Source organism: Procambarus clarkii, chromosome 60 (genome assembly GCF_040958095.1).
Source record: "Procambarus clarkii isolate CNS0578487 chromosome 60, FALCON_Pclarkii_2.0, whole genome shotgun sequence".
Lineage (NCBI taxonomy): Eukaryota > Metazoa > Arthropoda > Malacostraca > Decapoda > Cambaridae > Procambarus > Procambarus clarkii.
The window spans coordinates 17,184,519-17,206,898 of NC_091209.1; the positions used below are offsets into that span (position 1 = coordinate 17,184,519).

General features: G+C 38.0%; 2 protein-coding genes across 6 annotated transcripts in view; one reads left to right on the forward strand and one right to left on the reverse strand.

Annotated features, from left to right (window-relative positions):
• The window catches only part of Abcd1 (ATP binding cassette subfamily D), a 26,811-nt gene extending 17,768 nt beyond the window's left edge, over positions 1-9,043 (forward strand). Inside the window, exons 11-12 of one of the 5 annotated variants that reach the window (XR_006773853.2) lie at positions 110-255; positions 912-9,043. Coding sequence is in view for 3 of the 5 variants with exons in the window: in XM_045756098.2 (XP_045612054.1) it covers positions 110-199 (90 nt within the window). In the remaining 2 variants the exon portion in view is untranslated. Of the gene's footprint in view, positions 1-109 lie in introns of all 5 variants that reach the window. The other 4 variants (XR_006773854.2, XM_045756098.2, XM_045756099.2 and 1 more) reach the window with 4 other exon arrangements.
• LOC123766750 (m7GpppN-mRNA hydrolase) overlaps positions 8,636-22,380 on the reverse strand; it is a 30,460-nt gene continuing 16,715 nt past the window's right edge. The window contains exon 9 of the mRNA XM_045756096.2: positions 8,636-22,011. Coding sequence (XP_045612052.1) covers positions 21,785-22,011 — 227 coding nt within the window. The 3' untranslated portion in view covers positions 8,636-21,784. The remainder of the gene's footprint in view (positions 22,012-22,380) is intronic.

The following is a 22,380-nucleotide window of genomic DNA, read 5'->3' on the forward strand; positions in this document are numbered from 1 at the left end:
AAGAGATTAAACAAAGAAGACATGCATGAAAAGAAAGTGTTCCTGAAGAATAATAGGTAGTGGTTGTTGTATGTGGAAATGATACAAGAAAGTATGTTTGATCTTGCAGGAACTGTGCAGTATCTTAGGAGAAGACTCCCTGCTGGTTGAGGATGCTTCTCTGCCTGGCTTGGCCAATGATGCAACCCTCTCAGACTAAGCCTACTATCTACATTAAACAGTGTCGCGCTGTGCTGTCTTTGGTAATACTGCACTGTAATTGCTCCTAAATTTGTTGTTTTTTCTGCCAGTATTTTGACTGACATATGTTACCACCTGTAGGTGTTGAAACTCTGTAGGTTATCATCTCTAGTCACATCTGTTACCAATTTACGCACAAATGCTTAATGTACCACAATAGAATCTTCGCATTTTAAACTGTGTGATAGAAACTTTCTTATGTTTTAGTTCCTGAGCTGCATTAACCTATTTACCAGATTGGTGTTAAATAACTTTTATCACAGTTATAGAAGAACCATTTATATTTTTCATTAACTGTGAAAGAGTACAATCAAAGTATAGCTTAATGTAACAATATTTTTTAGGCCAGTTATCAGACTAAAGATTTAAGGATATGTATATAGTATGAATGTTTCATATATATAGTATGAATGTTTCACGTAGAAGATATTCTCTCCACCATCACCATTACATACCATACCTATGTGTAGGCACACCATCTTCTGACATGCAGCCTATGTGCACTCTGCAGTGCACTCATTATGCATACTGTATTCATCTTCTGTTCTGCATAAACAGGTAGCACTAGCACGGTAAACCCCAATCAATATGTGACATTTCTGCTCTAACCTTTATAATTTTTTTTTAGTAATGCTGTGTGTTTATCTCTAGATTAATGACTTTTCATCCAGCAGTGTGTGTGGCATGCACAGAGGGTATGCAGACAGTAAGTCACATTAACGTGGCTGAAGATTAGACACCCGACCCACAAAACTGAAAGTATAAGAATTGAGAGTGTTTTGGTCCGTCGTGGACGATTATCCAGTCGTGATACTCCATGCATTCTTATCCTTGGACTGGCACTCATGCTACTTCATCATCGTCTTCACTGTTGAGAATTTAGTCACTGCTTGATATGTTAGACTGTCAATTGAAAATGCTCTCCCAATACCTATTATTTTGTTAAATATTACATTGTATTATCATTATCATCTGTCAATCATTATTATGCAAGTTTAATGTTCATAATTTGTCACCTTTTTCATCAGTAACATCTTGCCAAAGATATCTTGCCAGTCATTGCCTTATTTCTGTAATTGTTAAACAAGTTCTTACTCTTATGTTAGAAGTAACTTAGATATACATTTAGTCATTCCCACATACAAATTACAATCCAATATTTAGCAAGAGTACATGCATTATCATTCTTCATGAAAATGTGGAAACTAGAAAAAAATTAGTAAAATAGTAAAAGATAAAATAGTTTTAGATAAAATATTAACAATCACTCCTGTGTTCCTTATGTAATTCACAACACAATAGATAGCATCACAAATAAGCAAGCACTACACACTCCAATCTTCCCTTTCTCTTACTACTCTTATATTTACTTCAATCTACCATTCAACAAGCCCAAATCATCTTGGAATGTACTCTTCACATTTGCAGGTTGACAACTTCTACATTCCTCATGCTTTCAGATTGCTCATTTCTACTTCTATTGCTCTTAACACTATTGGTCTCTTTGGACAGGACTCGCGTCCATTATTTTTCTCATGAATCCTAGCTTTGGACCGGACCACTACAAAAATATTTGTATAAAATTCATTTTTTATCCAATTGACCTCGAGATAGTATGAAAATAAGCGCCTTTAGAATGCGCACAATTTGATACCAAAATGAAAGATGTAACACGCAACTTGATGTCAGAACACTTGAAAGATTGTAAATACGTTTTTGGGTCTAAATTTTAAATTTTAAAATATTTGTTAAAATTCTATTTATTGTGCTATTATTATGGGACTAGTTTTAAAATGCATGCCTTTATATTGTGAACAATTTTATACCAAAACGAGCGATGTAACATGAAATTTTATGTCAGATCACTAGAAATATATAAATAATTTTGATGATGAGCATCCAAAATTAAAATATTTGTTAAAATTCCAGTTATTGCTCTATTATTATGGGACTAATTTTAAAATGCGTGCCTTTATTTTGCGAACAATTTGATACCAAAATGAGCGATGTAGCATGAAAATTGATGTTATCAAATTGAACGAGTATACACATTAGGCTGTGGTGTGCAAATTGGTACTCGTTCACGGGTAACTTTAGGCTTTGCTGCAGGGAGTCTCACCAGGCTTTTGGACATTATATGCATATACATCTGTAGGGAATTTAATTGCGAACACAATGATACCAAAACGAACGACGTAGCACGAGAATTAAGGTGAGAAAACTGAAACCAGTATACACATTTTACTGATTTTGTGCACTCACGGGTAACTTTTCCGACTTTAGACTTTGCTGTGGGGAGTCTCGCCAGGCTATTGGACATTATATGCATATATATCTGCAGGGAATTTAATTGCGAACACAATGATACCAAAACGAACGACGTAGCACAAGAATTAAGGTGAGAAAACTAAAACGAGTCTACACATTTAGGCGTCGCCGCACGCTCGCCCGCACCACTGGCCCCATGATGTCAAAGTTTGCTGAGCGCGCATGGCGCCGGCGATAGTGTTAATTTTTCATGTTCATTCCACACCATCATCTCCTATCTATACATAGTTGTAGACCTCTGGCTGCATTTATTCTTGTCTGGCTTTACTTAAGAAAATGCTTTCATTGTACTAGCCTCTTTTTCCTGCCCTGACTGATTCTACTCTCAACTTCAGTTGTACAGTTTGTGTTATCAATCACACTTCTTGGGCATTTAAACTAATCGTCCACATCCGACCATTCACTTTTTTTACACAATATCCTTCTCTCTCCACCTCCACAATTTCTCATCTTCACATTCTCTTTTAGAGGATCCTGCCTATACCATAGTCATACTGGCTAAGTGCTCTCTCCTCATAATTGCCTTACCTTTTAACAGATCAATGAAGTTTTCAAATAGTCTACATATCTTTTATTGCATAAATATTTCAAACTACATCCATTGTCATTTATTCCTTAGACACTATTAAAGACATTGTCTTTATTAGGGTCCTTTCCTTACTTTATCTTCAAATCACCCATTACATTTACTAGGTATCACATGAATCTCGTTCTCTGTTCCAACAAAAAATATTTTCTACTCTTGTCATCACATAATGCATAGGCTTTGCATTAACACTCACCACTTTACTCTTTCAACTTTAATAAACACTTTGAGCTACAATAAGAGAGGTTATTCATTGCCACAAACTACTTTATAAATTAAGAAACATACCCTCTTTCCTTATAATTCATTTTGTCGAGGACAGGCAGCCTGTGTACTCACCTAGTTGTGGTTGCGGGGGTTGAGCTCTGGCTCTTTGATCCCACCTCTCAACCGTCAATCAACTGATGTACAGATTCCTAAGCCTACTGGGCTCAGGAATCCCACTGTGTGTATGTATATATGCTAGGTTTATATACAAGTCCCCCCCCCCCCCCTCAAGGTCAAACTACTGACCTTCCCCAGGATGCAACCTCACAGTTGTTGACTAACTCCCAGGTACCTATATACTGCTAGGTGAATGGAGGCATTAGGCGATAGGAAACGTACCTAACAATTTCTGTCCCACCCGGGATTTGAACCCAAGATTTCCGATTGCGAGTCAAGAACGAACCTGACTGTAATACTACTGAGATCGTATTCATTAATTTTCATTTACTACTATTCTTATAACATTTATTACATTCCACTTTATCATTTAATTAATCAACAACATAATTGAACTGAACTGTTCAACATAATTTGTGTTGAGCAGAGGATAATAATTGGTAAAAATGTAAATAAGTGTTGTACACAATGACACCACAATAACGTGATATAGCTATAAGAAAATCTTTGAAGCAGGATGGTATGGCCAAACCAGCATCCTGAGTCATGCCCAGATGCATTTGTACCCATAGCCCATGATATGCTAAAAGTTACACAATCTGCCCGGACTAGGAATCTAGAGGCACTGAGCTGGTAACCAATCCAAGTTTTACATGTAACCTACATACACTCTGGTAAGTAATGGCATTCTCCATGGGTATGGTGTGCAACTGGAGTGATCAGGACGGTAGTTCGATTCTGCTATCGTGTGTCAAAGATTTTCTCATGGATACATTGCATTATTATGATTTCACAGTGTATTTAATGGGAAAGTTTGGTAGTGAACTCCATTACACCAGAGAATATACAGGTTACATGTAAAACTAGGATTGGCTACCAGCTAGATTCTTCCAGATTGTGTAACCTATAGCAAATCATAGTCTGTGGGTATGGGGTGCACTTGGGGTGACCTAGAATGCTGGTTTAATCCCACTGTCCTGCTCTAGAAATGTTCTGTTTGTATTGTCTGGTGAGGACATTGTAGCTACTTGGTAGCATATTTTCTTCCCACTTATATGTGTTTGCTTTTTAAACTAGGCATAATATATCAGGTAAATTATAGCAGTAAAGTGTATATGATGTTGCCATTTAAGGTAGCAAAAGTTTCTAAAATCTAAAATATTATTATTATTATAATAATATTATATATTAACAATGCACTGTAAATGGTATAAAAATATATATCCTGCATTAGTGAATAGGAATTGAAGTTTCACAAGTTATATATTCAATTTGATAAACAAAGTAAAGCTGCATCTACTGTATTGATTTTTTTTTACTTTTTGACATGTTTGACGCTACGGTACACATTCGTGATTGAAGAAATATGTTTGGTACGGATAATGTTCGTGTTATTTTGAGATATACCTCTACAACATTTTGGCACTGTTCCTTTAAGTTGTTTATGCAAGGCCTGGCATCATTTATCTGAAAGCATGTAATAATGTGAGTAAATATAATGGTAGAATATCAAATGATCAGTACATCTTGGTATTTGGTGGACATTTCATGTGTAATAAATGATGCAATTGTCTGAGCTAATTCCACAATTAGGATACAGTAGTTGAATTTAGAGCCAGGACAAAATATTTTCGTATGTTTGTGATACTGTATAAGCATATCATCTGAGACTTGTTTTAGCTGTATGAAGGAATCTTTGCCTAAGTTTGATTTAATTTCATGCATTTTACTGTCATATCAATGGAACTTTGCTTCAGTCACTGTAAAAAATCTTTGTATGTGTATCCAGTAAGCTGTATCACACTGTCTAGCAGGGTGACTGGCAGATTTGCCTCTAAATCTTTGTTCATATACTCCTCCAGAGTCCTGCATAATAACTTGATTATATATATGTATATCTACTAGTTATGGGTCGGGATTTATCAAGCATTTAAGTGTCCACTTACGAAACTCTGCAAAATTTGGAGCTTGCATCATAAGTAATAAAATGTTGACCAAGGCAGTGTTGATGTGCATATGTCATTTGTCCTTGGGTCTAGCAATACAAGTTTTAAACCCATTGATACAGCATATATGGCACCTGTTATAATATTGTGTAAGTAATGCTTATCTTAATGAAAGATGTTGTTGACTTTGCATCTGTGACAGACATTTTAGAGAATTTTTTCCATATTTTTAAATGATAATCTTAATGAATTTAGTGGACAAACAGAATTTTGCACAAATACCCGGTAGATGTTAACCTCGGGAGTAGTGATGGGCCACCCTGCAGCACCACCTCCTGGGGCTCACAGGTAAGTTAAAATTCTCATGCTTAAGAAAACTATGTCCCTATTATACAAGAAAAAAATCTAAATTTTAGAATTTGTATAAAATGTTTGAAGTTCTTTATAGGCATTTTAACTAAATTAGCTTTCTTACTCTACCTTTACAGGTGTGTGTGTGTTTATGTATGTATGTATGTATGTATGTATGTATGTATGTGTATATATATATATATATATATATATATATATATATAAAAAAGAGCCAAAAAATGCACACTATGTAGTTATCATGCATTTGTATGGTAGTTTAAATGTCTACTTGGATAAGTTTTTTCACCTTTTCTCAGCTCCAGAGACTGCAAGAGTGTTGTACATCTTTCATTTGTGTCCAAGTGGGACAGCATGTTGATACTGTATGCTTTTTGTCAAAGCACTGAAGTTTTGGCTTCTAGTCGTAGTGCAGAACTGGTCGTTATGATATTAAGGCCCCAGATTAACCCTTCTAATTTAGGGATTACCCCTCTAGAACTTAGTAAGGCTTTTGAGATAATATACAGAGCACTTATTTGGAGCAGGCTTCTTGTCTGCTACCTATGGTAAGATGTCTATAGGATAGGACCTAACAAATTCAGGATCAACATACTTTACAGTAGTGCTATAGGAAGCTGTCTCGGCATGATCATTACAGGTGTTAACGAATCACTGGAGAATATTTTGTCCAGCCCAGAATAACTTCACAGGTCCATTCATAAAAGTTCAACAACCTTTCTTGGTATTTCAAGCCACCATCAAAGGAAGGTTCTTAGCACCAGTTGACCAACACTAGGTACAATATCCATCTCTGAGTTCCCTGACAGAGGCCACCCAACATTCTTCCTTATTCAGTTAGCCAACTGTACACACGAGAAGCTGAGCAGCAAGGGAGAGATCAGGAACAGCCAAGTAATTCTGGTAAAGAAGGTACTTTTCAAATTAACACCAAACAATTTTTGATCTGTAACATTTGACAGCTTTGTACAGTAAGATTTTAAAATGGAAGCGCAGACAATGGAAATGGAAAGATTCACCTCCGTTACAGAGGGTGAGAACACTGGGAAGTGACAGCATCCAGAGATACATATCTTTGGGAAACGAGCTTATGCAAAGCCATGCACTAGTGACCCCAAGCAGAGCGCCTTGGAAAGACATATTTCTGGCATTTGTGAATCATATACCAGCAGGCTTGTGATCAAACCTCTTAATACAGCATTGTCATGAATAAATATTTGGAGCCAAGTTAAAAATTGTTAAATACAAACAAACTGAAGTGAAAATTGCATACACAGATCTCCTAAATTTCACAAATGAGTTTAGAGAGGCACTTAGCATCAAGGAAAATAACAAAAACATTATTATTCTATTACATAAACCTTCAGATGCAATAGTTGAAAAATTCATGAAGCAGATTTTAAAACATTTAATTTCCTAGAAAATCCTGTGCCAGATATCGTCCTGGGAGACTCCAATCTACTCGGTTGAAGATGAAGGATAACAGAATTAACATTATAACAGAATCAAACAAAAAATGTCACGGGTCAGAGATCTAGATTTTGTGAACCATTTTCATTCAACCAAGAGACAACACAGCCATCCAGGTACAAAATTCCTGCAGTCTGATCTTGATGAATCTTACTTGCATTACAAATTAATAGAAGTCCGAACATTAATACGGTAAATGTAATTTACCCAAAATAAATAATAAACAGAAAGGACCATTTGGTAAATAAAATGTCAACAATACAGGATTAGCATTGACTAGGATAAAGTAAAGAGACCTAGCAAACATTTCATAGAAACTGTCTCAAGTACCAAAACTTCCACACTAAAAATTGAGCAATTGATCACCAAGGCATACAAAATCAGATTTCAGATATATTCCCTTATGGAAGATCAACAAAAGAACCGACATGGAAAGAGCTTGGATAACACTACCGAAGAAAGGAAAGAAAATAACCAAAATGCTCAAGCAAGCTTGCTTATTTCAATATACACCTTGTAGACACAGAACAAGCTTCAGCTCTCATATCAGATAAAAGAAAAACAAATGGGAACTCAAACATCTACATACAAAGAATCCAATACATTTTCACATGCAAAATAAAAAGATAAACTTTTCATCAGTATTGGACTCAATAGTGAGTACTTACAATGGAAGGTCCACACACTAAGGATGATAAAGAAATTAATGAAATCCTGAAAGGTCAGAATGAAACTATACAGTATTTAGGACATTGAGTGTCAACGTGGACACCTTGAGGGTGTACAAAACTTTGTAAACAAAGCACTTGGGCCTGCAGGCAGACCACATGGTCTCACGGGTAATATGACTTAGCAGAAGTACAGTAATCTCATTTCATTTCTGGGTGCTCAACTCTGACAGTCGGGGGAACTTGGAGGTGGATATGGTGCTGCTGCTTGGAGGTAGTGAACAATGGTGGTTAGGTAAGCCAACAAGTAGGTAATGAAAGCCCTCCTTGGATGGTTACTTGTGATGCCAAGTTCAGAAGCACTGAGAGTCTACTTGAACAAACTCTTCATTTTGAGCATAACTGAATGTGTGTAATCCTGTGTGTTATATCACAGCAGAATTTTTCCTTTGGGCACAGTTAAACGTGACAGCTCAGGAAACGTATAATTTATACATTTGTATTAATGAGCTATGCAAATCTTTAAACAAACTAATGTATTCCATGTGTAAGTTGCATATATAAAAGTCCACATACAGTACTATTAATGCATGAGCTTATCATCATCAGATTCAGTATAAAGGTTATCCATAGAAATAGGTAGGTAGGGTTGCTTCATTTATTGTGTCCAGGTTGAAGTTACTATAGCTTTTGAGTACAAAGTTAAATGTACAGTATTTACTAAAATTACATTATGTAAACGTAATATTTGTCTATAAAACTTAGGTTAATTTTTAGCTACCTTGAAAAGTGGGCATTTGCATAGATGTAGATACATAATAAATATTGATAAATTTATTACTATCCCAATTAAGATAATCATATATTTACTACAAATCACTAAGATTATAATATGTAATCCCTTTTTATATATAATGACAATTGTATTGTGAATTTCTTACTGTGTACAATGTAACTAATGCATTCACAAAGCATTTGTAAATACAACTTCAAGCAACATTTTAAGGAAATATACAGTAATGTACTTGTAAAATATATACATATACTATATATTTATATAGTCATTATTTACCTTTTGCTCTGTGAGCCACTAGAGAACCATAGTGCTCACAGTTTTTGGATAACATTGCCTCCTGTTATCATTGTTATGAAGAAAGCTGTATACTGGGTAGCAATGTCTGTGTAAGAGGATATTAAAACTTCGTAGACATCATTCAAGATGTCAGTACAAACACAAGTACATATGATGAATGATGTCAAAAGCAATCTGATTCATCTTGGATTTGATCAAGTGACATATGACTCAAATGTAAAGTAAATTTCTGATCCTGAAGAATGGGACATTCGACCAGGAGGTGCACACACATCAGTAAGGTGAAGGTCTCTATTCCATTTAAGGTTCATGAGATAATTATATATAGCCAACACAAAGCCTGGACCTCAATAGTATGATTGTCAGACGGTCAAGGACGGAAGGTAACATTTGTGCCAATAAGCTGAAGCAGGTGAACATGGAGCTAATGATCAGCAACCACATTTTCATTTGTATAATAGAGATTAAAATACAGTACTTGGTCCATGTAGGTGGACCAAACATATCATGGAAAGTGGTAGAGAGCAAGGTATTAGAGCAAAACAGCGAGTGATGTTGATCCTGTGACCCACCTGCAGTATCACTGGGGAAATACAGTACCGTCATTACAGTCATTGAGGAATTCATAAGGAACAGAGAGCAAGTCATACTGAGTGATGTAGGAATGGGAGTGCAAAAGGAATTGCTAGGGTGATCAACGGGTGTTGTTGTGTTGGTACAGCACAGCAGAAGCCATGGTGTCACTAGGAGGTTCCCTCTTTTGTAAGGAGGCAATAGATCTTCCAGAAGGGCCCAACTTGCCATCCACACGAGCTTGAGAGAATAAGAGAAAACTAAGTAATCCAGGATGGTTGGTTCTCAGGGCCACTGAATACTACCTACTGGGGCAGCAAGGGGGTGTAAACACAAGCCACTGCAGACAGGGTACCTCGTTTTGAGTGGCACTTCTATTTTTAAACAGGGAAGACAATAGCACAATGTGTGCACCAATGCAGTCACACAAGAGCCTTCTTTCCTTGTCAAGGCAACACCCATGAAGGCAAATCAGATTAAAAACATGCTTATATTTATATTCATAATCATTATTCTCACCCATGCTTGTACTTAATTCTTTGCGTGGTTCATGGATGACAGTTTTCTATACAGAACTACCCCTAGATCTCTCTCAGAATTCATTACCGCTCTTTCACATAATTTGTAGACTGCGTGTGGCTTATTTTCTCCTTTTCCACATTTAAATGTACATGGCATTTATTCACATTAAATTCCATTTGCCATGTTTTGCTCCATACACTTATTTTGTCCAGGTCATCTTGAAGGACACAACAATCATCTAAGTCTGTTATCATCTCAATTGTACTGCAGGAGCATGCATTGGCCTCCAAATTGCAACGATGTACACAATTGCACAAAAAATTACATGGGATAAGAGAGATGATCAAAGATATCTACCTGCCTCATGTACCGTGATCACGCTGTACAAGTATTACAAATGGAAGCCCAGCCCCACACACAAGGCAAGGGTGTTAAAATAACCATATACTGTATTACACAAGTTTTATGAATTAACAATACTGTTCTTTGGTAAAAGATTATGAATTGTGGATAAGGTAATTAATTAAGGTAAGGTAATTATCAAAAGAAGGCACCAAGCCGGGAAGGCTATGTAGCACCATCAAAGAGCGAAATAATCAGAGGGAGCTAAGTAATTAATTAAGTATAGCCATGATTAATTAACTGGGTGTCTCTCATATCTAGTAAGAAGGAATAATGAAATTAAAGTATAGACGAATAACAAAATATCTGGAAATTGTAATGATTTAAATTAGTTTTTGATGGAAGGTGAGTTTTTCTTGTAATACACCTTTTAATTAATCACCAATGTGCTAATGTATCTTTGGTACTACATGGTCATCCATGTACAGTACTACACCTATCTTAGTCACTGGGATTTTGATACATTTTTAATAAAAAAAAAATAAAAAAAATCTTGCATACAAAATCTGAATGCTTGTCTCATAACTTATAGACCCACATTTAACATAATTCATTATACGATGTTTTCCAACAAAGCACACAGGAGGAGGACAAATGCCTCCAGAGAATATCTGATCAACCAGGCTGTGATTCATACGTCGTGCTGCAAGCAGCCGCGTCCAACAGCCTAATTGATCAAATGGGAGGTTTGGTTGATCAAACAACCAACCAGGAGGCCTGCTTGACCAGACGATCAACCAGAAGGCCTGGTTGATCGGACAACCAACTGTGGGGACTGGCTGACCAGACGACCAACCAGGAAGCCTGGTTGATCAGACCACCAACCGGGAGACCTGGTTGACCAGACGACCAACCAAGAATAATTATCTGTATTATTTACAGATAAATTTATTATCTGTAAATAATCCAGATTATGCATGACAGCCATGAATATATGAATGTTTCTAAACAGCAATCAGATGTCATGATTTAGGGTCCTGAGAACATTTACAAAGGGCTGTTGATTCTTGGAACCTCCCCACGGTAGCCACATAGGGTTGCACTTCTACCCATAAATGTACATTATAAAACCATATTTTCAATATTTAACAAATTATTAATATAAACTTTACAATATAATCTGAACATCCACAATAACTAAATTAACTTGAATTCGGCTACAGATAGCTTGAAGAACATGTACACCCTAGACAAAATTGAAAGTTGAGATCAGAATATATAGTACTGTACTGCATTATGTTAAACAAAGTATTATGGTTATTCAATAGCAGCTAAAGTATTCACAAAAATATGTTCAATAGCTATCAAAAGTAGCATGAAGAAAACATTTAAATTTTAGCTAAGCCAATTAAATATAGCTCATGCTGACAATAAAGGTTTGGTAAAAAATATGATTCTTAGCAGGTTTTCTAGTGCATTTGTCACACTAGATCTTCAGGTATCCACATCTAAATATTTGTCTGTGAATCATAGCTAGAGATAGAACGACTGGGTGAGGTCTACAAGATTACATAGTGAAATCTTTCACCAATTTATTGAATGGGAGATACTTTGCCCATTTAGAAGCACTGGCGCTTCGACCTCTCTGTGCACTCTCGACCATAAATGTTCTGGGCTCCCTGGGCACCTCGCTCAGCAATGTGAAAAATGTTTTAAATCACTTAATGTTTTCTAAATTATTTCTTGGGTTGTAACTATAAATTTAATGTGAAAATGTTTGAAAAAAAATTCTCTAGAGAAAAGATGCAAAAACAAAAGTGTATCTATAACAGCTTATGCATGACAGCAATGAATATATGGATGTTTCTAAATAGCAATCAGATGTCATGATTTAGTGTCCTGAGAACATTTATTGTCAAGAGTACAGATGACGCCTCTTAGTGTCGTCGAGACACAGAAGTATAATTAAAGATAAATATGAATGTTGATAAATGGTGATAATGCAATTCAATATCATACTTCTAAATTAAGTTTTCTTCACCAGATAATGACTTGATAAACTCTTTTTTTTTTCTTCTTATATCTTCCACATTTTGTTCCTAATAAAACTTCTCATTCCAAACAGTCTGACTAATTGTTCAAAACATTTTTAAGAAGCACCCAACATCTTACAAGATTTATATTTGATATTTTGGCAGCTATCACACAAAAGGGACCACTTCTTGCTTACAATAAGCATGAAAAGTAAGACTTGCCTCAGCAAGCACACATTAGTGAAAAAGTACACACAAAAAAAATTGGGAAGTTACCAATAGGAACATGGGGGAAAATTACTATTGGTTTAGAGGTTACTGCTGTACACACATGCACAAAATCAAGTTGTTAACCAAGTGATGATAATGTCATTCAAGTGCAAACCCTATAATATGTAGTTAAATAACAAAAAACAGTACAGTACACCATTGCATTATGACATATCTCAAATGGGATTTTTTTGGAGTTTTACACCCCTTTTTAGATTATATTCTTTTATCAATAACCCTTCCCCCAAGTGATCTGCAACTCTTGCTGCACCCACTCCCCAAGATATCATGAAGAAACAACAGATAATGTTTGTGACCATCTACATCAGTAATGGGTATACAAAAATACGCTACAGCATATTTCTCTGGCTAGAATATGGCAAGAGTGCTTAGTAATAATGTTCTGGCACGTGTTTTATCGAGATATAAGTCTAGGAAAAAAGGGGACCTTTGGGTGGTAACAGAAATGCATCCTTATTTTTTGCCATATACAGTATCATTAAGTTTGTACAGCACGAGACTCAAACACATACCTTTCACTATGCCAGGGCCTACTCAATAACTTCTGAATAACAAATATTTTTACACTAATGGGATATTGTACGTGGATTGTCTCTCAATAATATTTATGTATTCAGACAACACATTTAAACAATAAAATGTAATGCAATCAATCTCATTCACTGCATGGAGATGAACAAATGAAACAGTGAAGGGAGTGAAAGTGAATATGTACTATGACTGTCATGGCCTTCAAAATTATCTAAAGAAAATAAACTTAACGAGCATAACATGGAAAATTAAATTCAATGTGGACAAATGATACATAACGGAGTGCAAAATAAATTAAATCACATCACATTCAACCTGCAAAATGTGCGATAAAACACGTTTGATAGAACAGGCTTAAATGAGAACATGTCACAGTTATATGGTGTACATGTCTAAAACCTTAACTAGAATACAAAATAAAAATGTGTTTTACTAAATAGCTCTCAGAAAAAATGGACATTAGAATAGACAGAGATAACACAATCACTACTGTACTCACCAAATTGTGCTTGCGGGGGTTGAGCTCTGGCTCTTTGGTCCCGCCTCTCAACTATCAATCAACTGGTGTACAGGTTCCTGAGCCTACTGGGCTCTATCATATCTACAGTTGAAAGACTGTCATACACTGAGTCATACAGAGTCATACACTGAGTCATACAGAGTCATACACTGTATGTATGACATTGTGAAAAGAATCGAGTAACTTGAAAAGGAGAAACTTGTAAAAGCTACAAACATCAAGAATGAGATGTCATATTCAAATTATGACAAAAGATGTTGAAAAATGTACAAACAAATTTATCTTTTGCAAACATAGTATTAAACAGACAGAATATATTAAAAGAGCGGGTGATACTCTAGGTACTGTACTACGTACAGTAATGCACAATGCAGCCAACAAGGTGGGCAGAGGATAAACCATCAATGCTCGACCTTGTATTCATCTTGAGTGTGGTAAATATCGAGAGAAAATATAAGGTGCCTCTGAAAGCTAGTGGTCAATGCATCATAGTGTTCATCTGCATCGTTGAGTTGAAAGAGAACAGGTTGAATAACTGGTCAAGAAGGAAGTAAGACTGGAAGGTCAATAGATATTCTTAGAGTGAAAAAAAAAAAATGGCGTTGAATGTAATGAAAAGCCATTTTCTGGGCGAGTTCCAGAGGCTCCCCGAAGCTATCCAGGCTGATATGGATATAGTAGCTTTCTGGCATCAGTTACTGTGCATGGAGTTCTTGCCTACCGGGTACCATGAGCCAGAACCTGGCCCCCCTCAGAGAGGCATGAGGAGCAATGGCTTATAGAACCCCCTCCGTGTGGTTGGGAGCATTCTATGTCTGCCATCGACCAGGGTCTGGCACCCCCAAAACAAACCCCAATTCTGGTGAAACTATTGCTACTGAAAGCCGAACAAGTGGACAGCATTCCCAAAACGAAAATTAGCAAACGAGCATGACATCATCACGTTGCCGCGCCACTGTCTGTGCAACCCCCCTCCCCAGGAGGGGAAGGGGGAGCCCCAGACCCTCGCACCGGCGATCTAACCAGCAGTTCTTAGGCTGGATGTCAAAAACACGTGAAAAACACTGCCGACCAGAGGGAGGGATGCCGGGGAGCCTTCATGACTCGCCCAGAAAATGGCGTTTCATTACATTCAATGCTGGTTTTCTGGGGGTGGGGGGCATCAGCTCCCCAGAACTAACTACCCAAAGACAAGGAAAAACACGGACTTACCTGGGGGCGGTCAGTACTCACTCCTTAACCCGAAGTCTAGACAACTGGCTGCAACTGCCGACCCAATGCAACGAGGCCCTACTAGGTCCAGGGAGAATGACAAGGTAGCGAGCGACCAGGACTCTGTTCGACCTCCAAAAACCCCATGACCGTATGTCAACCCATGACATGTTGCCAAAGACAGCAGCCAAAGCAGCAAACTTACGAACATCGTGGGCACGAGGATAGACCACAGGATGGCTAGACTTAATAACCCTGCAGACGACCTGAGAGACCCAAGCCCGGGAACAGGGAAGGAGGGAAAACCGGGTCAACCCGAAGCGCATCCCTGGCCACCGAAGCCATGGCTTGCAATTAATGGCGGGGAGCCACAACCGGACACAACACATGATGCACCTCCGGCCTGACCAACCAAGCATCAACAACCCAAGGACCCATCTGGAAAGCAGCAGTCTCATTCTTCGCCAGATTCACATCAGCCAAGAACTGCCTGTTGGATTGCCAGTGCGAAGGTCTGGGACTTCCCCTTTCCCCTCCCGGGAATCAGGAGGGGGATTGCACAGACAGTGTCGCGGCAACGTGATGACTTCATGCTCATTTGCTAATTTTCGTTTGGGGGGTTCTGTCCACTCGTTCGGCTTTCGGTAGCAATAGTTTCACAAAAATAGGGGATTGTTTTGGGACACCTACCTTTCTGGGTGCCAGACCCGGTCGATGGCAGACATAGAATGCCCCCACCCACACAGGGGTTTCTATAGGCCATTGCTCCTCGTGCCGCTCTGAGGGGGCCAAGTTCTGGCTCGTGGTCCTTCGTAAGCAAGAACTCCATGCACAGTGACTGATGCCAAAAAGCTAATATATCCATATCAACCTGGATAGCTCCGGGGATACAGCTGGATAGAGCCGACAGGGCTCCCCCTTCCCCATAAAAAGACCTAAAGGAAAGACAATGAATGAGATGAAATATATAAATACCATATAAAAATCAAGGATTTAATATAAAAAACACCCCCTTTCTGGTAGGCTTTTCAGTAGTGCCAAGATCTTACACCAGATCATACTAAGTCTCTGAGCCCCACATTGACTTACCAAAAATAATTACCCGAATCTGGTTCTTTTTTCTTCGAAGGAGGCCTGAAGATCAGAGATCACCTCAAAAGATGAAAACAATAAAAAATGTAATCAAAATAAAACAAGCCAATGCTTGAAAGAAATATAAAAATGATGAAAACACACACGCACACAAAGAAATCACACTTATGTGATATATATATTGGAGCACTGAGGTGAATAGAACCAGCAATAAGTATGGCCAGCCACTCACCTTACCCCTGTACAGTATTATAACATAGTGTAAGTTATATAACCTGGGATTTTACTGAATCCACAGGAAGTCTGGAGGCTTCTACTGAAGCCAGTCCAAGTTTAACAGTTCCTCATGCACTCTGGTGTAGCGAAATACTGTAGTTCATCAACTGTACATTACAGCTTCAGATACCCAAAGAAATGACAATAACGTGATATATATCAATGAAAAATTGAGCTGGAGCAGTGAGGCGACTCAAACCAGTGGTCAGGGTACTCCCAGCTATGCACCTTACCCCCTGTATCATGACATGATAAGTTATACAACCTGGGATTCCACTGAATTCACAAGAAATGGATTCAGTGCTCCAACTGATATTCTCATTGATATATATCATGTTAACATGACTTCTTTGTGCATTTGAAGCTGGAGCATATGGTTGATGAACTACTTAGCCTACACCTGAGTGCATGGGGGTTATACTGTATATGTAGAATTTGGACTGGTGTCAGTAGAAGCCTCCAGATTTCCTGTGGATTCAGTGGAAAATCCACAGGAAGAGAACCCTGAAGTCCTTTGTATTGTAGGTCCTGGCAAAAGAGCCATTTTCCCTGCCGCTTCCTTCCCCAGGTGCTGGCAAAAATACGAACTGCGAAAGTGCCATTGCAAAAACTCTCGACCAGAAGCATCCTTTCGCGATGCCCAAAAATGAGTGAATAGAAAAGCCGAAAACTGAAGAAGGCACTCTGCCCAAAAATCCAATTCTAACGGATGCCTGCCTCAACCAACCACAGGCGAGGCCCACATCCGAACAAAGACTGGGTAAATATGCCATCCTGAAACATGAGACAAGTCAGTAATAGTCCACAAACACCTCGCAAAGGAGAGGAACAAGCAGCAAAACCAATGGACATCCCTCTAGAATTGAGGGCAGGCTCAGTGGAATGATCAATGATGATCCACACCAAAGACCTGCAAGGCTTGTCTGGAAGGTAAACACTAAGCAGGACACCCAGGCACTAGGAATGCGCACTGGATGAACTCACACCATATACAGCTCAAAGGAGAAATGCAGCTGTGAAGAGCATCAGTGGCCATATGTGCAAAGACATGAACCCTAGTGCACCCCATAATCAACTACTGTACTCCAGAATGCCCTCAACCTCAGAGCTTTGCTGAGGAGTCAAGACCATTGAACTGTTGATTCTCCTGACCACACCTATATGTGTCGCCTGCCTCCAGAGACTAGCCATCTTTACACCAGAACTTTGTTATTTTGTATGCTCTTCGTCAACTGCTTTCTCGCTGTAAATCTTCTTCTGTTGTTGTAGTTGACTCGCAGTGCCCTCATGGCTCTGTAGTCCTTTAATCCAGTCCATCCTGTGGTAGTCAAAATTCAACATTAGACTGTTTCTTATATCCAGCAGGCTCAAGACTATAGTTTTGCTGGGTTCCCAGTCATATTGGTGTTTTTTTTAAATGAGCGTACGGACTCTACCACTAAGGAGGCTATCCACACCTGTCTCATCTCCTGTAAAGGTGTTCCTTATTCCGACTTCTACCCGGTTATTCATTCCTCAATCCTTGCCAGTTTGCAGGGTCGTTGGTCTTGTTACTGATGCTCTGTTGCTCTTACGAGTAGTGTGTCCCCGTGGCCTTCCTCCTACTACCATAACCGGTGGTGGAAAACAACTCTACCAAGGTTCCTCATTGGCCATTCCCGTTTAACTCACGTGCATTTAATGGAGCGCAGCCATTCTCCTTTTGCCCAGACTGCATTGTCCCTCTTACAGTTATGCATATCCTTGTTGAATGTCCTGACTTCAAGGATGTATGCATGTCTTGCTTCCCGACTGTCCCTAGAGGTCACTTGTCTCTTGATAGAATCCTTGGTGAATCAGATACCTTTGATCTTGTTCACCTTATGCACTTTTGTTTTCATATTGGCATTCTTAGTGATATTTAGCACCTTTTGAATATCCTACACATTTGATGGTGATACATAGCCTTCCCAGCTTAGTGCCTTCTTTTTGATAATTACTTACTTGCACCACTCAAAGTGAGGCACCCTCCACAGAAAGCCACCCTCCATGTGACGAACACCCAAACTCACCAGGGAAATAACTGTCATTGCAGGGGGCAACATCAATGAGTGGCCAGGAAAGGACTGTTCTAAGCACATACAACTCGAGCTGAGCAGTTTCCAAAGTTCACACAACAAACGAGGCTCATAAATATGCACATGAAGCAAATACTAAATACTGAAATAACTCACAAGCAAATGGGCCCTCATAGGAGAGAGTTCAAAGGATGGCCAACACTTATCTGGAATAACTAGGATGTAAAGAGCTGGTAACTCAAAGAGCATGTCAGACATGTCTGATACGAACTAATGATTGTTGACATGGAGAGCTGCTACTGCTGCTGCCATCTGGTGGTGGCCAGCTGTTTCTAGGGAAGGGCAGGGGTATAACATAACTACTTTGTGTATTATTTGCTGAATTGTTGCTGCTTTGTTTACTTTCTGTGAACCTTGCAGTTCTATCTTTTGTATCACTTTCTTTCTGGGGGTTTGTTTCTTTGGTAAAACAAAGAAACTTTGTTTGGTTTCTTTGATGAATCCCTTACTCCCTGCACCTATGAGGGGCCCAAGTTTTGGCCTCTGATCTCCAGTAAACAATTAAAGGACTCGCAAGGACAGATGTGACTTACATGTGTGGAGCAATCTAGGTTCAGCTAGAAACAGGGAGCTACCATTCTGACCCTCCAGAAAGACATAGATAAGGTACAGGCACGCAAATTCAAAAATGAACATGGAGGCAATAATGAGACCCAAAAATAATAAACTAGAGTTGAGAGAGAGAAAAAAAGGAAAAGCAATAAAAATCTCATCCAGTAAGTAGAAAACAAGGATCTGTAATCAACTCTACAGAATTCAGAACATCTTTAAGGACCTTATATACCATACATGTCAGACCAATTTTGGAATATGCAGCACCAGCATAGAGTTTATATCTTGATAAACAAAAAAAAAAAAAAGAGCTGGAGAATGGTGAGAGGTATGCCACCAAACTAGTTCCAGAGCCAAGAGTTGAGTTACGAGGAAGACTAAAGGAATTAAACCTCACATCAGTGAAAGAGAGAAGAACAGAGGAGACATGATCACCATATTCAAACAATTTGGGAAATAGATAGGGCAAACAAGTTTGGACCATTTGGCATGAGTGGCACACAAACGAAGGGGGACACAGACATTAGAAATCATATTTGTTCAGTGCCAGAGAAATGAATAAATGGAATTCGCACAGACACACACACACGCACACATAGTGTTCAATTAGAAATGCATCCATTAAAGAATGCATATACAACAATATTGTAAACCATGCTTTTCTTTCCGTTTCAGTGATCATTAAGTTCCAGAGTGGTATTTAAAGTTCAGTAATAATCATTGTTGAAAGTTACATTACAAATCAAAGTTATGAAGCCACTACAGAAATACAGCATAAAATCTATTAGTCTTAAATAGTATTCCTGGAGATTTCTTCCTAGAGGTTTCATAACATTGATTTGTATTATAACTTTCAACAATTGCTCTTTCTAGAACCATTTTCAGATGTTTTATGTTGACTAATGGAAGCAGATGCATAAGTGTTATAAGCAGGTTAGCCTCTGTAGATAAATCAGGCTTTTTTCTTACCCAAGTTTGGAATTGAGGTTATACATATATTGCCCAATTTTTTTTACAAATATATCAACCATGCCAAAATATCGGAAAAATAGCTTTGTATCATCTGTCCACAAGGCAAAAATACCGAACCAATCCATGGTTTTATATGATCTTTTTGGAAGGGGTAGTGGTAGCACACCAGCAAAATTGTCATAAGTATAAATATATATTTTCAAATTATTTTCAATCTGCTTGTCATAAACATTTATATAGTGTACTTATTTTTTTCAATCTCAAACAACACACTTGATAATTGGGCATCAATTATTTAGTTATCTGGAATTAGATGGAATAAATGGTTTTGAAACCGAGGCCAACAATTACGAGGTATCGCTACAACACCCAAGAAACTCCATTTCTTCATCCGCTAAGTTAATCAACGTGTGTGTGTAAATACACAAGCAGCATTTACAGGCGGGCAGATTGTAGCATTATTCTCAGAACGCTCCTCCTCTTGTATAAGCTTAATGTCTAGCCATACCTCCTGAGCTGGTGAAGTGTTCTCCATGTGTATCAATGTTAAGGTACAGTATGTATATACTGTGTACCTCAGGAGCTGGTAAACTGTTCTCCTTTTGTATCAATTTTAAGGTACAGTATGTATATACTGTGTACCTCAGGCGCTGGTAAACTCTTCTTGTGTATCAGTGTTAAGGTACAGTATGTGTATACTGTATATCTTGTGAACTGGTAAACTTTTCTTGTGTATGAATGTTCAGGCACAGTATGCATATACTGTATACCCTCTCAGCTGGCACGCTGTTCTTGTGTATCTATGTTAAGGTATAGTACGTATATATTGTATACCTTATGAGTGGGTGAATTGTTCTTGTGTATCAACATTAAGGTACAGTACATATAAACTGTACTCACCTAGTCACCTAATAAGGTGTACACCTCGTGAGCTTGTAAACTGCTTCCCTGCACATAAATCTTTATAAATGTGAACATATCTATATCCACATCATTCTATATAGTGCTGAGCAGGACTTTCATATTTGTTAGCCTATAATATCAGTTAGCTGATCTACACTAGAATGGCAAAATCTTCACCAAATAACGGTGCTTCACACGTTGTAAAGCAAGTCATTTCAATTCGCCTTATCCTCCAAGGAATCTTGAAGGTGTAATATCACACTGAGAATTACAATTCTCGGTGTGATATACACGTAATGCCATTTAATAAGTCCACAAAAGTAGTTTTGTAAGTTACTTTTGTGACCAGGAAATTTTGTATGGTTTAGTATACAGTGTACAAAAGACATATTCAATAATGATAATATTTTTTTGCTAAATATTTTTGAGGGTATGATCCTGAACGTAATTTATTTTAATTTTATGAGATCCATAAAGTATTATAATGTATAAGCACCCAGCTGCTCTGTAAAACTGAGATAATTGCTCAATTCAATTTCATAGTTATTGAAAAAAGGAGTAAAAAATAAAATACTTACACAAGACATCCTGAAGAGGAGCCTCTGAATGCTATGCAAATATCTGGTCCAATATTCCCCCCCAAAGCACAGTAATCAACTAAAAAATTAAGTATTACCACTATCACTTTATCAACAAAAGTTGATGGTGACAAGTATTTACAGCCAGCCCCAATCGTGAATCCATTGTACTGCTCAATATCATAGTTACAAGCCCAGTGTTGAACTACTCCATACTCTTTCGACTGCATCCATAACTTCCTTTTTGTTAATGTGAAAACTCTGCCAAGAATATGAGCGGAAGTTCGGCTTTGTTTCCCATGTGATTGCGTTACTGCTGTTTCCATTACTTGCTGGCTGATTCTCTCTGTTGGTTTTGTTGCTGCGGCCCTTCCCTCTACTCTTGAAGGTAAACTTTGGGTTTTCTTCTTGTTCTGTAAACCAACCAAATAACTTAATCATCTGGGATTCCACATATTAAGTTATAAATGTTTCTACCTCAGCTACTGCAAATATGACTTGTACCTCACAATCAGTAGGCATGGGAGGATGAAGATGTAAGGAAGGTCATAGATAGGGATAATTTTTGTAAATGCGATTAAGATCAATACATGTACCTTAAAATGTATCAGCACTTGTCCAAAAATGCACATCTTTCTTACTAAAAGTGCTCTACTTACTGCTAAGTAAACATCAATTACATCACATTTTCCTAGCACAAAAGCAGGGAATAAATGAAGAATCTTTGTTAAGCATTTACAGCTTTCAGAATCCTGCATACTGCTTTAGTTGGTAATACTGGT